General features: G+C 51.9%; 1 protein-coding gene across 5 annotated transcripts in view; it reads left to right on the top strand.

Annotated features, from left to right (window-relative positions):
• NCOR2 (nuclear receptor corepressor 2) overlaps positions 1 to 15,492 on the top strand; it is a 2,813,293-nt gene that overhangs the window by 1,388,136 nt on the left and 1,409,665 nt on the right. For all 5 annotated transcript variants that reach the window (XM_069619703.1, XM_069619702.1, XM_069619704.1 and 2 more), the window contains exon 13: positions 2,034 to 2,088. In XM_069619703.1, the coding sequence (XP_069475804.1) occupies positions 2,034 to 2,088 (55 nt within the window). The remainder of the gene's footprint in view (positions 1 to 2,033; positions 2,089 to 15,492) is intronic.

Genomic DNA, 15,492 nt, shown 5'->3' with positions numbered 1-15,492 from the left:
CGAGACGCGGAGTGCCCATATCAAATCTACTTTGGGACAAATAGAAAGTATTGCAGAGGTATCCCCCTGCCATTGGAAACATGGACTTGTAAAGCCTCCTTATTAGACGTTATCGTTACCATAGAACGGCTTAATAACTCCCGTGCTCCGGGAACCGATGGCACATGTAACAAATTGTTAAAACTGGAGCCAGAATTATGGGTCACTGTCCTTATGTTTGAAGAAATTAGTATGACTGGTATCATCCCAAAGTCATGGAATGTGAGTCACATCTTAACAATCTACAAAAAGGGTGCTTGGGATGACCCTGTGAATTTTAGGATGATAGCCATGCTCGACATTCCCTCGAAGATATTTGCACGGGTACTGCTCATGGAATTGAATGAGTGGCTATGGACAATAACATCTTGCCATGAAATCAGATTGGGTTCAGACAACGAGCTAGTACAACTCACAATCTAATTGTACTAACACCAGCCATAGAGTACTCTTGGAAACGTAGAGAGTCAAAGGTATATAGTGCCTTTATTGATTTTTTGGCAGCGTTCGATTCAGTATTGAGGAATCGTTTGTGGCAAAAGCTCAACCCATGGAAGATTCCAAAAGGTCTTCTAAGTATGCCAATGCTTCTTTATTCTGACACCTCAGTGGGTTCCATGTGTTAAAATCGCGGCAAAAATTGCTCTTTACACACAAAATCGTGGCAGAAAGGCTGTGGTTTTGCCGCTGCAATCCATGTAATCGATGCAGGAGACACCCCCGGACCCATTATACCATTTAAGGGGAGCGAGGGACACCCCTGCAACCCCTGCAATGGTATAATGGGGTACAACTTTACCGGGTCAAACCACAGCATTTTTTCCACGATTGTTTTGTGCAGATGACTTTTTTGGTGCAATTCGATTACTGCATACCCCTCAGCGCGCACCTGTTTTGCTTGTCAGATATGTGCTAACTCGTGGCAACGTGAAGATGTTTAAAAAGAGGCGGGAGTAAAATCCTTGCTGGTGTTTACAGAAGAGGAAATCAGCAGGGGGGGCCAAAGCACTTTATTTCCACCTGTTTGATGCAGTCGGAAAGAAATTACCCCAGCCAAGCGCCGGCCAGCCTGGTTAAACCAGACATTGGTGAAACCCCTCCCTCCTCGAAACCATTGGCAGACTAAATCCCCCTCCACCTCATCCATTGGCCAGACTCGCCCCCCTCCCATCCGCTGGCCAGTCTGGCTGCCTCTTTCTATTGGCCAGTGTGGTCTCCTCTATCCGCTTGCCCCCCCCTGGCTTTCCAAACCTTTGGCCACCTCACCACTGGCCAGCCTGGCCATCTCCATCCGCTGGCCACCTCCCTCTACTGGCCAGCCTGGCCGCCTCCCTCCACTGCCCAGCCTGACCACCTCCATCCGCTGGCCAGCCTGGTCCACCTTGGCTAGCCAGAGCCAGATCCCACCCTCATACTCTGGCTAGCTTGGCCCTCTCTATCTGCAGGCTAGCTTGGCCACCTTGGTCAGCTGGCCAGTCTGGCCTTCTCTAGCCACTTGCCTGCCAGGTCACTCTCCCTTTGGCCATCTCCATCCTTTGGTTCGCCTCATTCCCTTCCCCCCTACTAGCTAGCCTGGTCACCTCCCACCAGGTCAGCCTCAACCTCTGGCCATCCTAGTGACCCAGCATTCACTGCTCATCCTGGCAACCAACCGTCAACTGGCCAGCCTGCCAGACCCGCCCATGTAGAGGCCAGCCTGGCGAGCCCCTCCCATCACTGGTCCTCCTGGTCATCCAATTCCACTGGCCAGGCTGGTAATCTCTTCCCACTGGACAGCTTTGTCCACTGGCTCGCCCCATCAGCATCCTCCACTTCAGGTGCATATCACGAGTATCATCATGATAAGGTTTATTTACCAGCCTTATTTTAACCATTGACCTTAAAGTGAAATGTGTTCTGACTTTTTTGGCAACTAATTTTGCTACCTCACATTCTAATACCTTGTACAGCATTTGCAGTTTTTACTAACATTTATTTTGTGTATTTATCTGCAGGTTCATGCAGCATCCCAAAAACTTCAGCTTGATTGCTTCTTTTTTGGATAGAAAGGTAAGTTCATTTACATGTGTGTCTCCACTCCACTGTTGTTATCTACATAATTATAACAATAGACCATTCCCTTAATTCAGCCTATTTAAATGATTTGTCATTGACTATCTCAGTTAAGTCTTGTTTTGGTTTTACTTGTACACAGTATTACATTGCACACGCACATTGCTTTCCGTTGTGCATGCTGGTTGAAAAGTAGAACTCTACTGGACTCCTTCCTCCCATGGATTCCTCAACTATATCCATCTACCATTGCCAGTTGCTCTTTGGAAACGTTTCCATTGCCTGGGGCACAGCTCAGCTCCACGTCGGTTTCGCCTGATGCCTCTACATGCCCCACACCAGACATGAAGTCAGGGCTAATATGTATAGAGGCACTGCACCCGGGGCTTGGCCAGCGCACGCGATGGGAGGACGCACTGGGACTGAGCTTCCTTGTCTTGATCCTACACCGATCCTCTAAAACACGGCGAAATAGAATCATGCAAGCTGTTAATGAACGTTACAGCAGAAGAAGCAATCCCGCACACTCGGTGCCAAGAAAAAGAGGAAACCGCGGCTTCTAAACCCCCACAGCGCGCGACCGAAGTGGGGCCCCCCGGGCTGTCCAAAATGGCAGACGGCACAGCAGCCTAGGAGTACAGGCGGGGTGCTCTCACTGTGCACCAACTGGAGGAGACACGGAGAGGGGGGGGGCGAGCGCTGCTGCGGTGAGACTCCTTGCTGCACAGAAGCACCTGATATTGCCGAGGACTGAGGCGGAGGAGATCGGGGCTGCCAGCGGAGGACCAGGCAACGGGAAAGCAGCAAAGCAGAAGGGAGGAGGTGGCGACCCGCCATCAGGCTGCACCAGAGACGCCCAGAAGCAGATGCCCAACGGCGGTCCAGACTTAGAGCAGCTGGAGCGGGAACAAGCCGTGCGAAAGCAATAGACTAGCCCCCCGGCCCTGGAGGAGGACCGTTACTGATGCGAGGTGAGCTGGGCGACAGTTGGAACTGACCTGGACAGAATCCTGGTGGGGACAAACCAAACCCCCCCTACCCCAGGGAACATGCAGAGGGTGTTCGGGCTGCTGGGGCCCCGCGTCTGCCGCTACCCCACCCAAGGGACATCCAGTGAGGTGGGCGATCTGCCAAGGAGGTGTACCAGAGAGGGCCCCCCACAGGAGAGGAGGCGGTATATTTAGGCGGTAACAGAGCGGTGCCAAGCACAGCGCATGAGGCACACTGGCAGCATCTAGCCTGCACCACGAAGGACATTAAGAGTGAAACAAAGGCCGTGCAGGGGCACCACCAAACACAAAAGCAGCCTCCACAAGAGAAGCGTGGGGGCCGGGCCACATCATATCATAACCCTACGCATCAGACCTGGGATGAGAAAGAGCTTGCACTGTCACCCATCAAGCGGAGGAAAATAAACAGGAGACTAGGGGCCGCACAACCCAGATGGAGCGGGCAAGCACCTGGCGAGAGTAGCTGTGGGGGCAGCAGGACCGAAAGTCACAGCGACATAGGAGGCACCACTGCGCCGGCTTACAACAATATAACATTCGAACCCTGCAGAACTCCAGAACGAACATTACCTCTTTGAATATCAATAATTGCCCACCGCCATCAGCCCACCGCCTACAGGACACCACTAAGTGACTTACAACTGCCCAAGAGTGCAAAAGGAGGGTAAACCAGACACAAGCTGGGCCGCAATCACAGAACCACACATACACGCAGGCCTGAGGCACGGGAAGATTGGCACTGCCTAGCGACCACCTGAGTGCCCAATAAGCAAGGAGAGGCATGTCTCCCCCAAAAGGAAAGCCTAAAGCTAGCACCATGGAATCCTTCGTGGTGGCCCGCTTAAAGGAACAGGGGCTGGAAACCAAAGCACCCGAACCAGCCCAGGGAACCCCTGAGGAGCTCACTAAGGATGAGCAGATACTAGAAGCAATATCGGGGTTCCGCTCATTCATTATCACCAAGATTGAGGAAGTCAAATCGGACATGCAATTAATGCGAAAAGATATGCGCAATCTTGCAGAAAGGGTGACAACCACGGAATGGAACCAACAGGAGATGACTACAATACTGAAAGAGGTCCGGCCCAAAGTGGAGGAGCTAGAAAAGCGCAACAGAACGCTAGAGGAAAGGGCCGAGGATGCTGAGGTAAGATCTAGGCGCAACAACGTACGCCTACTGAGGGTGCCGGAGGGATTCGAGGGCCGCAACCCCACCAACTTTGTGGAAACACTACTGCAACAGGAAGTAGGGGCCGGCAGACTCTCCCAGGGGTTCGCCGTCGAAACATCACACAGAGCACTCGAGAAAAAAACGCCGCCAGGCTCATACCCCCACCCGATTATAGCCAGAATTCTGAACTTCCAAGACAGGGTGGTGATACTCGCGCGAGGAAGGCGAAATAAACAAAGGCAAAGCAAGGATCACAATATACCCCTGCTGTCCAAAGGGCGAGAAACTCCTATATTCCGATTTAAAGCCAGGCTCAGACAACTGGACCTCAAATACATGCTACTTTACCCTTCCAGGCTCGAGATCATACATGAAAGACGAGCCATTTTCGTAGAGACTCCAGCAGCGGCAAACATGTGGCTCGAACACAACAACATGGCCGACGATGATGAGGTGACCGCACGACCGCAACACTGATATAATTGGGCCCAAGAAGACGCTCTTACTCATGTTATGGAATAATTTTTGCCGGAACACGTACCAACAAGGACGGGAAAGCCACCATGCTGACTGACCGGTGCAAAACAACACGACCCCAAGAAAGGACAGATGCAGGCCTGTTGCCATTGCATCACTACCCGCCAAGGATGGCTTGGAGAGGCCAAGAGATGGCGGGGGCACCCGAGCACAGCGTGCAAGGCGCACTTGCTGGGTGCAGTTGGTTGAGTTTAAGTTATTGTTTAAAATGTTCTCTACCCCTTGCCACAATTCACATGCAGAAACAAAAAATATTGGAGGCATAAATCGAGATAATGCAACACGACGATGGCAGCTAACATCAAGGTAATGACGTGAAATGTCAGAGGAATCGGCTCATACATGCGCAGAAACAGAATCAAATCATCTGAGAAGGAAACACGTCTCTATCGCACTGCTGAAAGAAACGCATCTCACAATAGAAGACAACGCTAAAATGACTGAATGGTGGGGGGGACAGGGCTTTGGTGCCCCCTACTCTAAATATGCACGTGGAGTCTACACTTGGATTGATAGTTCAGTGCCCTTCAAGCTACACTTCAGGGAAACCGATACGGAAGGAAGGTATTTGATATTGAAGGGGAGCATTGAACAACCGGAAGTATGAACTGTCAACACCTATCCCCAACAACGGCATTCCGGCGTACCTGTCCAAGATAAGTGCCAAACTAACACCCTATCAGGACGTTTTTTTAATGTAGGGGGGTGATTTCAACAGTACAAGAGACTGCACATTAGATAGGTCTAAACCCTTAACACTACCAACTGCCCCTCCCCAATCATCACTGAACATGGTAATAGAGAATGTTGACCTAGCCGAGGTGTGGAGGGAACGTCATCCGAATGATAGAGCATATTCGTACTATTCGGCTCCCCACAAACTATACACTAGGATTGATTATCTGCTCATAGACAAGCAACACTTATCGTAGGTGGAGTCAATATCCTACCTGGGCGATCGATATCAGACCACTCCCCATTCCTCATGGAATGGAAAACGAGAGGACCCAGACCACCCACACCAATGTAGCGAATGCCGGCAGAAGCCCTCACAGATGGGGCCTTTAAGGAGGACCTTAGGGACAAAATACAAGAATACCTGGACATTAACGTAGGATCCGTGAAGGGCTGGGACACAACATGGGAAGCCCTAAAAGTAGTGATCAGGGGGGAGGTCATCGCCAGTGCTGGGGGCATAAGGAAAACCCTACGAAAAAGAGCTAGAAGCTGAGGAAGAGAGAATTACCAGGCTAGAAACCTTGGCGCCCAAAACTAGGGAAATAGAGGAGGAACTCGCCACAATCAAGAATGACTGCCACAAAGCATGGGCAAGGCTAGCTAAATTCGATTACATAACCAGGGACACCAGAATGCACGCCGAAGGCGATAAACCAAGCAGACTTCTATCGTGATTATGCAAAAAAGAACATCTGATACCCCTGATCATTGAAATAAAAATCACTGCAGGTGAGATCCATAAATCACAACTAGAAATAAACTAGGCATTTAGCCGATTCTATGCCGAGCTCTACAGCCATGCAACACTGATACCGCAAAGGGACATCTCAGACACACTTGAAGAAATAGGCCTCCTGACGCTGAATGAAGCTCCTGCTGCCACCCTAAATGAGGATCTATCGCTAGAGGACATAACCGAGGCAATCAAATCTCTGTCCACCTGCAAGACCCCAGGCAGTGATGGGCTACCCCCAGAGTTTTATAAAACGTACGATGCAATATTGGCCCCCACCCTGCTGGAGGTCTATAATCCTATGAGAGAGGGACATTGCCCAAAAGCATGAGAGACAATGATGGTACCGATCCCCAAACCCGGGAAACCCAGAGAGGTCTGCGGCTCATATAGGCCACTAGCCATGCTTAACTACGACATAAAAATACTGACAACTGTGTTAGCCCAGAGACTCTCCAACGTGATAGGCACACTAATACACGAAGACCAGAACGGGTTTATACCAGCCTGAAACACCGCAGTGAACCTGCGCCGATTACAACATATAGTGGCACAAACCACAGACTCATGCGAATCGTACGCAGTGGTCTCCCTGGATGCCACAAAAAGCATTTGACTCCATATACTGGGAGTGGTTGTGGGAGGTTCTGGGACAGTTCGGGTTGGGGGATACCTTCATTAGATGGGTAAAGATACTATATCAGTCACCGGTGGCTAGAGTCAAGACTGGGAGGATGGTGTCAGGGTTATGGTACATCCAAAGGCGCACAAGGCAGGGTTGTCCACTATCACCAATGTTATACATCCTGGGGCTGGAACCACTAGCCATTTACATGAGAAAGCAATTCTTTGATGCCGGCATTAGAATAGGGGGCGAACAATCACATTATCTCATTATATGCAGACGACGACCTATTACATCTGAGAGACCCCCACCTCAACCTATCAACAATCCTAGAGATCCTAGAGAATTTTGCCCGGGTGTCAGGGATATCCTTCAATAAGGAGAAATCTAGCATATTCCCTCTTGCAGACCTAGCTACGCGAATTGAAACCGACCTCCCAATGGTGGGAATCCAATGGAAGCCCACACCTTTAGGTACCTGGGAGTTAACATCTGTCACACACCAGAACAGACACACGGCGTTAACACGCAAGTAGCGGTGCACAGGCTCAGGAAATCTATGAAATTCTGGTCAAAATTACCATTGTCAATGATGGGCAGAGCCGCAGTGGTTAAAATGATAGTACTACCAAGATTTCTATACTACTTCCACAACATACACTACCTTATCCCCCTCGCCTTTTTCCGAGTTTTGGAGAAACTAATGAGAGAGCTATTGTGGAACAACTCCAGACACACAATATCCCTAAACATATTGACACTACCATACACAGCAGGTGGAATCCAGCTCCCAGACCTGGGAAAATACTACCTGGCTGCACAACTAAGTCATGTGGCTAGAGGTATGGCCGATGAGGGTACCCCTGAGACCAGGCTACTCAGACAACCTGTAGCTCCAGCTAACTTGAAGGAGACGCTGTGGGTCCCGTCAGATTGTCTGGGAGAGACTCCAATGCTAGTAGAACTGGGCAGGAGGGACTGGGCCAGAACCCAGAAACACAAGAGGAGTACACCCCTACTCAGCAGACATGCCGATAGCAGCAGGAGTATGCAAAGGGAAAACAGACCTAGCCCAGATGAGACAGTGGGAGCGGCACAACATTTATACCTGGGGGGAGACATATGAAGATGGAACCTTCAGGGAATTTGAAACTATGGTGGCCAATGGGGGACTGCCCACCGGCCAATTTCTATGGTATGGAAGCACCAAAACACGATGGCAAGAGTGGCCAGAAGAACCAGAGATAGACCCCCTAATCACATTGCTATACAACCTAGGGGATGGCTGGAAACCAATATCCACGCTTTACGTCCAACTGTCGGATAGACCCAACCCCAAAAGCGAGACGCTGAAGGCAAGGTGGGAGAAGGATCTGGGGGAGGAGATCATTGAGAAGGAATGGGAAATAATCCTAACATACCCTAGAGAGGTGTCGAGAAATGCCCGATTCAGGTTAATACAACTACAAGTATTATACAGAACGTACACAACACCAGGGAATATAGCCAAAATCAGCAAGGCTGCTCACCCACTATGTCCTCAATGTAAATTAGATGGAGCGGGGATGATGCATATGTTCTGGGGATGCCCGAAGATCCATACTTTACGATCCAGAATAGAACAAACCTGCAGAGGGGCAGGAGTGACACAATACATATGGTCCCCGAAGGAATGCCTACTCGGTGCGTACCCAAGAATAGGCAAATTGAGGCACATAGTGAAACTTATGGACATGGTGTGTGTGCTAGCCAAGAGAGCCATCGCAATGGCATGGAAATCCCAGAGAGGCCCGCACTTTGAGAGATGGTACAGAGAGCAACATTAGTCAGGTGCCGAGACTAAGGTGTGGGGAGATGGGATAGACAGGGCAGGAGGAGAGACAAGCCCAACATTTGAAGACTGGAAAGCACTAATACGAGACGTGTTTCACCCGTCAGATTACAAACCCCCCTGAACTATTCCCAGTCCATGGAAACACCATTGACTCAGACTTAATGCTAATACCCACGAAAGCACCCACAGAACTAGGCACCTTTCCGCTAACTCAACACTTGACTAACGCCGATGATCAATAGACTGATCCTGGGCTGACCCCCCAGCGCACTTAAGTAGCAAGAAGACCAGTTGTTTAGTTAGTTTATTTATTGTTTGGTGTATCACATTTGTTTTCTTTTACTTTTTCTTACCTATTTTCTGTTAGTTTCCCATTCCCCTTCCCCTTTATAAGAACAAAGCATTAAAAGGTTGTTGTGTAACTGTTAATAAAGTTAAATGCCAATAAAAATACTTAAAAATAGAGGCGCTGCACCCCGTGACTTTTTTTCTGCACACTCTGCTCGCTACTTGGAACTCCGCTCTTAGCTGAGTATTCGTTTTAAAAAAATAATTCTTGCTTCGCCTATAGAATCTGTCACAAAATCCAAACATGACTAGGTCTTCGGGGTTCATACCCTCCATGGATTGCAGGTGCCAAATGTCTGTGTTGGACCTGCACTGCATATACCTTTACTGTCTTGGGGAAGGCCACGACGTGCAGGACTGGAACTGGAGCTCCTGTGTTTGGTCTCGCCATGTAATTCCACACGCTCTTCCCCGGATACTTGTCTTATCTTTTTGTCTTCATTTGTCATCTAGGTACTTGGTCCTCCGGCATTACGCTCCTCCCCGGTGCATGTCGACTTCAGCGGGTTTCAGCAGGTGTCCAATCTGTGAGGGACTCTTTCCCACGTCTGATCCCCACGCTCTTTGCCTCCGTTGCCTTGGCCCTGACCACGGCTGGGTGGGTTGCACCGCGTGCGACTCTGACACCACGCGCACTGAAGAATAGGCTACCCAGTTGGAGGGAACTCTTCCAATCCTTGCCTCCAGAAGACTTGAAGAAGTTTGTCCAGCAGAGAAAGAGGCCCAAGGGAGGGCTGTTATTTTCCATCGCACCACTTAAGGGGGACTCCTTCCAGAGGAAACGGCCAAATGGGAGGAACCTGTTGAGTTCTGTTACCAGCACACACACAGAGGATAACCCAACTACCGGCCTTTCGGCCGAGGGGACTCCAGACCCTACCGGTATCAGTGCTGAGGAACTGCAAGGTTCTTCTACCGCCCCAGTACTGGCACCATGTTCGAGGGGGCGCCTGCACGCAGCACTACCAGCGACAATGCCGAGGGTGGTACGCCTTCCAGGCCTAGACCTGAGGTGCGGGATAGGCCTCATGTTCCAACACCAAGAGCCTTGGGCGAGGCCGTCTCCGAAGGGCCATGCACCATGACTTTGGCATGTGACATGCAGCCCGACAAAATGGCCACTCGTCCGATGCCACTCCTAGGAACAGATCAGGCGGGTGAACGAGTTTCATGGTGGGACTGGAGTCAACCAGGTATGTGGCCTACTGTGTATCCATCAGTAGCGCAGGGCAGGTTCCCCTTGCAACCCAGACTGAGTGTGCTCTGGCCCCAGCAGCCCCCAGCCACTCCACCGCGCCTATAGTCATAGTTCAGCCGGTTCGGAGCCAATCTCCATAGCAGCCTCCTGCTCTGGTCTCCACACTGCAGCTCGCAGCGGCCAGCACTCCTCCTCCCGCGGCAGACCATCCAGACACCCAGGCGGATACAGATGAGGAAGAGGACCCTGACATGCTGTCGTCGGGGAGGGCCTTTCACAACAGGCTTGCAGGTTTGGCAGAATATCCGGGCCTTCCTCATCCCGCGGTAGAGCAGCCTGAGGAGGGGGTCTTGGCAGAGGTCATCTACCTAAGACCCCCTACCTCGACGGGTATCCTGATGCAGAAGGATGTTGTCGCTCTGGCCAAGAAGGGTTGGCTCAAACCACACTCGGCCCAGCCTGTCAATCGGCGCCTCGATGCCAAGGGGATACACGCTTGCTGTCAAGGCAACCCCAGCCGCACTCGTCTGTGATCACTGCAGGGTGACTCTACTCTACTCTAAGCCTCAGTTGTCCTCGGCCACATCGTCCTCTGCGCTGCTTGGCAACAAGGACAAGATCTTGGAGGCGTACAGGAAAAAGCTGTACTCCACGCCTCCCTGCGTCAAGCCAACGCGGATGCCATGCTTGCACTTCCGGTGCAGAGGCAGGCAGGCTTCAGGGCGGTTCTAGGAGAATCCAGGCTGGTAGCACAGGACCTCATGGAGTCCACAGTGGCCCACATCAATACCTCTTGCCTGACGATCTGCATCGCCACGGACATGAGATGGACAGGCTGGCTTTGGGCTAAGTTTCCCCCTGAAGTCCAGGATCGCATATTGGACCTTCCGTTTGAGGGTAGTGACCTCTTCCACTCTACCACCGACGAGGAATTAGATCTGAACAATTGCTCTCAAACTACGAAATCATTATCCTGACGAAGGACACGTCCAAGGCGTATACCCAGTCGCATCAATGCTCCGATAAGGGGTGGCTGTTGGCGGGTCCCAGGGATTCCAGGAACGGAGGTTGAGACAACCTGACCACTCCCCAAGTCTGCACCGGCGCAAGCAACAAAAACAGGGGGAACAGGGGCTTCTTCCAGTCCCCCTCCTCAGCAGCAGCCTCAGAGAGCACAAAGGCATGACGCGTCTCTCTGGGGCCACGTCTCTCCCTTAGGGGGGTAGGCTAGTTTCTCGTGTGCATTTTTGGCGCCAGAACTTCGCGGACCCGTGGATCCTCTCGGTAGCATCCACGGGTTACCGCCTACCTATACCTCCCTCTCTCCTTCCTTCTCTCCCCTCCCACAGATTGGGACGGCAACTGTGTTGGCGGAGATCCGGTCGCTTGTCGAGAGCCAGGCAGTGGAAGAAGTACCAGCGTCGCAGAGAAGATTAGGCTTCTATTCCACGATTTTCACCATACAAAAAAAGAACCAGAATGGCCTGAGAGTTGTTGGACCTCTCCACCCTCAACCTCTCTCTCCCTCTTCAAAGATTCAAGATGGTTACGCCAACACTAGACAAGGGAGATTGGATGTTCTCCCTGGATCTGAAGGACGCTTACCTACACGTCCCGATTTGGCTGCCCCATCGCTCCTTCCTCTGCTTCAGGATCATGGGCTGTCATTTCCAGTACAAGGTCTACCCTTTGGCCTCAACTCAGCCCCTAGGGTATTCAGCAGACGCATGAATGCAGTGGCAGCCCTCCTCAGGGCCCAGGGCCACCTTGTGTACCCGTACCTCGACGACTGGTTTGTCAGGGCGAGATCCCCAGAGGGGGTTGTCACACCACCTCCGCGCTTATGAGTATGCTCCACGACCTGGGGTTTACCATCAACCTCAAGAAGTCTCAGCTACAGCCCACACACAGCCTCACCTTCTTGGGCCTCATCTGGGATACGAACTCCGAGAAGGTATTTCACTCGGAGGACAAGATTACGGCCATCAAGACGGCCACTACGCACTTCTTCACCAGACCAGTTACTTTGTCTTGGTGGTACCAGCACCTGCTGGGTATCATGGCAGCGGTCCTCTTGGCTGTGCACACACGAGGCTCCGGATGAGGAGACTGCAACTGCACTTCGCAGCCTCATGGAATCGGGAGAGGGGCTCCCAAGCGGAGCTGGTCAGCATACCGCCTTCTCCACTCGGGCCACACGTGGTGGTTCAAGGACTGCAATCTGCGGAATGGCAGGCCATTCCGGCAGCTGCCATTACTTATGGACTCCTCCTTAGAGGGCTGGGGAGCCACTCTGGACAGCCACAGGGTCCACAGAGTCTGGACCCGGCAGCAGCAGGAGTCGTATATAAACTGGCTGGAGCTCAGAGCCATTTGCCTAGCCCTCAGGGCCTTCCACCTGCTCATCAGGGGCAGGACTGTCCTGATCCAGACCGACAACTCCACCTGCATGTACTATGTCAACAAGCCGGGGTGTACTAGGTCCCCTCCGCTGGGCAACCAAGCGGTCAAGATGTGGGAATGGTCCCTGGAAAACATCTACCTCAGGGACGTCCACCTCCCGGGGGAGGCCAACGTGGAGTCGGACAGACTCAGCTGGCTGGGGGCAGACCATTACGAGTGGCAATTGAATGACCAGGTGCTGCAAGAGGTCTTCAACACATGGGGCCATCCTCAGTTGGATCTATTTGCCTCCAGGAGGAACAGGAAGAGCCATCAGTTCGCATCTTGCCAGGGACTAGGCCCCGGCTCCCTGGGCGACGCTATGTAGATTCAGTGGGAGGGCATGACGGCATATGCTTTTCCGCCCACACCCCTGATCCCCAGGGTACTCTGCAAGATAAAGGAGGCTTGTCACTGCAGCAGCATAGGATAGCGCCTTGGTGGCCGACGAGACCGTGGTTCTCCGAATTGCTCAGCCTCTCGGACCAACCACCCATTCACCTTCCGCAGGGCCCAGCACCACTCCTGTCCCAGCAGGGGTCAGGGTTCTCCACCCCGCTCCTCTGAAGCTATCCTTTGCAGCTTGGTTACTGAGCAGATCACCCTCAAGCTTCTGCACCTATCTCGGGCTAACCTGGGGATCATCCAGGGTGCTGGAGCAAGGCCACTAGGAGCCAATACAGGAGCAAATGGAGCAGGTTCTATCACTGGGCAGATTTTAAGGAAATCAACCCCTGACGTGCACGCTGGACGATGTACTTTTGTTCTCGGCACACCTTGCCCACTCATGCTTACAGGTGGACACATGTCGCACCTATCTTGCAGCCATAGGGGCATACAGAAATTTGGATGATGTCTTCTCTTCCAACCTGATAGGAAACATTTGGCGGGGCGGTCCAGCCTTTACCCACCCATCAAAAAGCCACACCCTGTGTGGGACCCCAATGTGGTGTGGGGCGCCCCGGCGCACAAACCCTTCGAGCCAATGGCATCCGCGGCCATCAGGCTGGTCACCATCAAGACAGCTCTGCTAGTAGGTCTCACATCTGCTCGCTGAGTCGGCGAGATCCAGGCTCTGGTGGCCTCACAACCCTATACCACTTTCCACAGGGGTAAGGTGGTCCTGTGGACTCAACCAGTGTTCGAACCTAAGGGACCCTCCGCGTTCAATCTAAACGAGGAAATAGTCCTACCTACATTCTTCACTGACCCCAAGGACGAGGCTCAAAGAGTCCTGCACTGTCTGGATGTCTTATGCGCTCTGAAATCTATCTGGATAGGACAAAGGGCTTCTGCCAGTCAGACGCACGTTTTGTCACCTTTTGGGGGTTCCAGACCCAGTTATCAGGCATCTAAGTCCTCCATAGCCGATGCTGTCAGAGCCAAGGCCACGTCCATCGCATTCCAGCGACAGGTTCCATGGCAGGTCATAAGCAGGGAAGCTACCTGGGCCACACCGTCCGCTTTCTGCAAGCACTACTGTTTGGACGCCGGCTCTCAGTCAGACGCAGTTTTCGGACAGGCAGTTGGAGGGTCTCCGCTCCACCCTGGGTCTACTTTCAGTTGTAATCACCCATACAGTATGGAAGGAAGGAGACAGGACGTAAGAGTAATTACAAGTTACTCACCGCTTAGTCCCCTTTTCTCCATACATCCCACCATCCTCCCCCCCTATTAATACTGATGTCATTAGGCAATGATAAATATTGTCGACGCGTCAATGGAGACTGAGAAGTGGAGCCGGTTGGCTAAGTCGGGGTAGCGCATGCGTCCAGGGCCGCACCCCGGCATGCCTCTAAAGTTAAAGGGGAAGAAGGTTTTTTGGGTGAAAAAGGTTCCGTCTCCCGTCCCTAGGAAGGGACGCCCATACAGTGTGGACGAAAGGGGACTAAGGACTAAGAGTACGTTCGTCACTACGGTTAGTCACTTTCGTGAGAAGGTCTTGCTTAAAGGAAGACCAGGGTTTCTGCTGAAAGTGGTTTGAGTTCCACCTGTCACAGGCCATAGACCTACCAGCCTTTTACCCTCCAAAGCACCCTTCTAAGGAAGAGGAGCGTTTCCATCAATTCAATCCCAAGAGGGCTTTGAGTTTTCACGTTGTGAGGATGTCTGAGTTTTCGTAAATCTGATAAGCTCTTTGTGGCCTACTCTCTGGCCCAAAAAGGCCTGGCTGTAACCAAGCAAACACTACCCCGGTGGATTATCTTGCGCATTGCACAGTGCTATCGGTATGCAGGTAGGGAAATGCCTTCTGGCATCAGGGCACACTGAACCGGGGAGAGGTGGGGTCTCTGCATCCACAGCCTTACAAAGGGGGGGGTCCCAGTTAGGGATGTTTGTTGTGCGGCCACGTGGGCCTCACTCCACACGTTTACCAGATACTACAGTCTGGACAACGACCGTGGGGCCAAAGCACGTTTTGGCAGGGCAGTGCTGCAAAATCTGTTACTGTGAACTTTCTGCCCGCCTCCATTGTCCTACTGCCTTGGCAGTCCATCATATGAGAAATGTGCAGGAGAAAGGCAATCCACTGAAGGAGAAATTACTTACTGTAATGTTTTTACTATGAATTCTTCTCCCGCAAATTCCTCATCTCCCCTCCCATCCATACTCGCTCAGCCAGGGTTGCCAGTTGGTGTGCGTCTATCTTAGTGAGTGGGCACCTGGTGACGGTCCTGGGGTGACCGCTTTCTGTCTTCAAGCCGTATGTTCTCTCAATCAATCTAAGAACATTATATTTTTAAATAATTCTGACTGCTATCAAA

This window comes from Ambystoma mexicanum, chromosome 10 (assembly GCF_040938575.1).
Source record: "Ambystoma mexicanum isolate Mex_15411 chromosome 10, UKY_AmexF1_1, whole genome shotgun sequence".
In the NCBI taxonomy this organism is placed as follows: Eukaryota; Metazoa; Chordata; class Amphibia; order Caudata; family Ambystomatidae; genus Ambystoma; species Ambystoma mexicanum.
The sequence above is the reverse complement of the archived record's forward strand: the minus strand, read 5'-3'. Positions and strand labels throughout refer to the sequence as shown.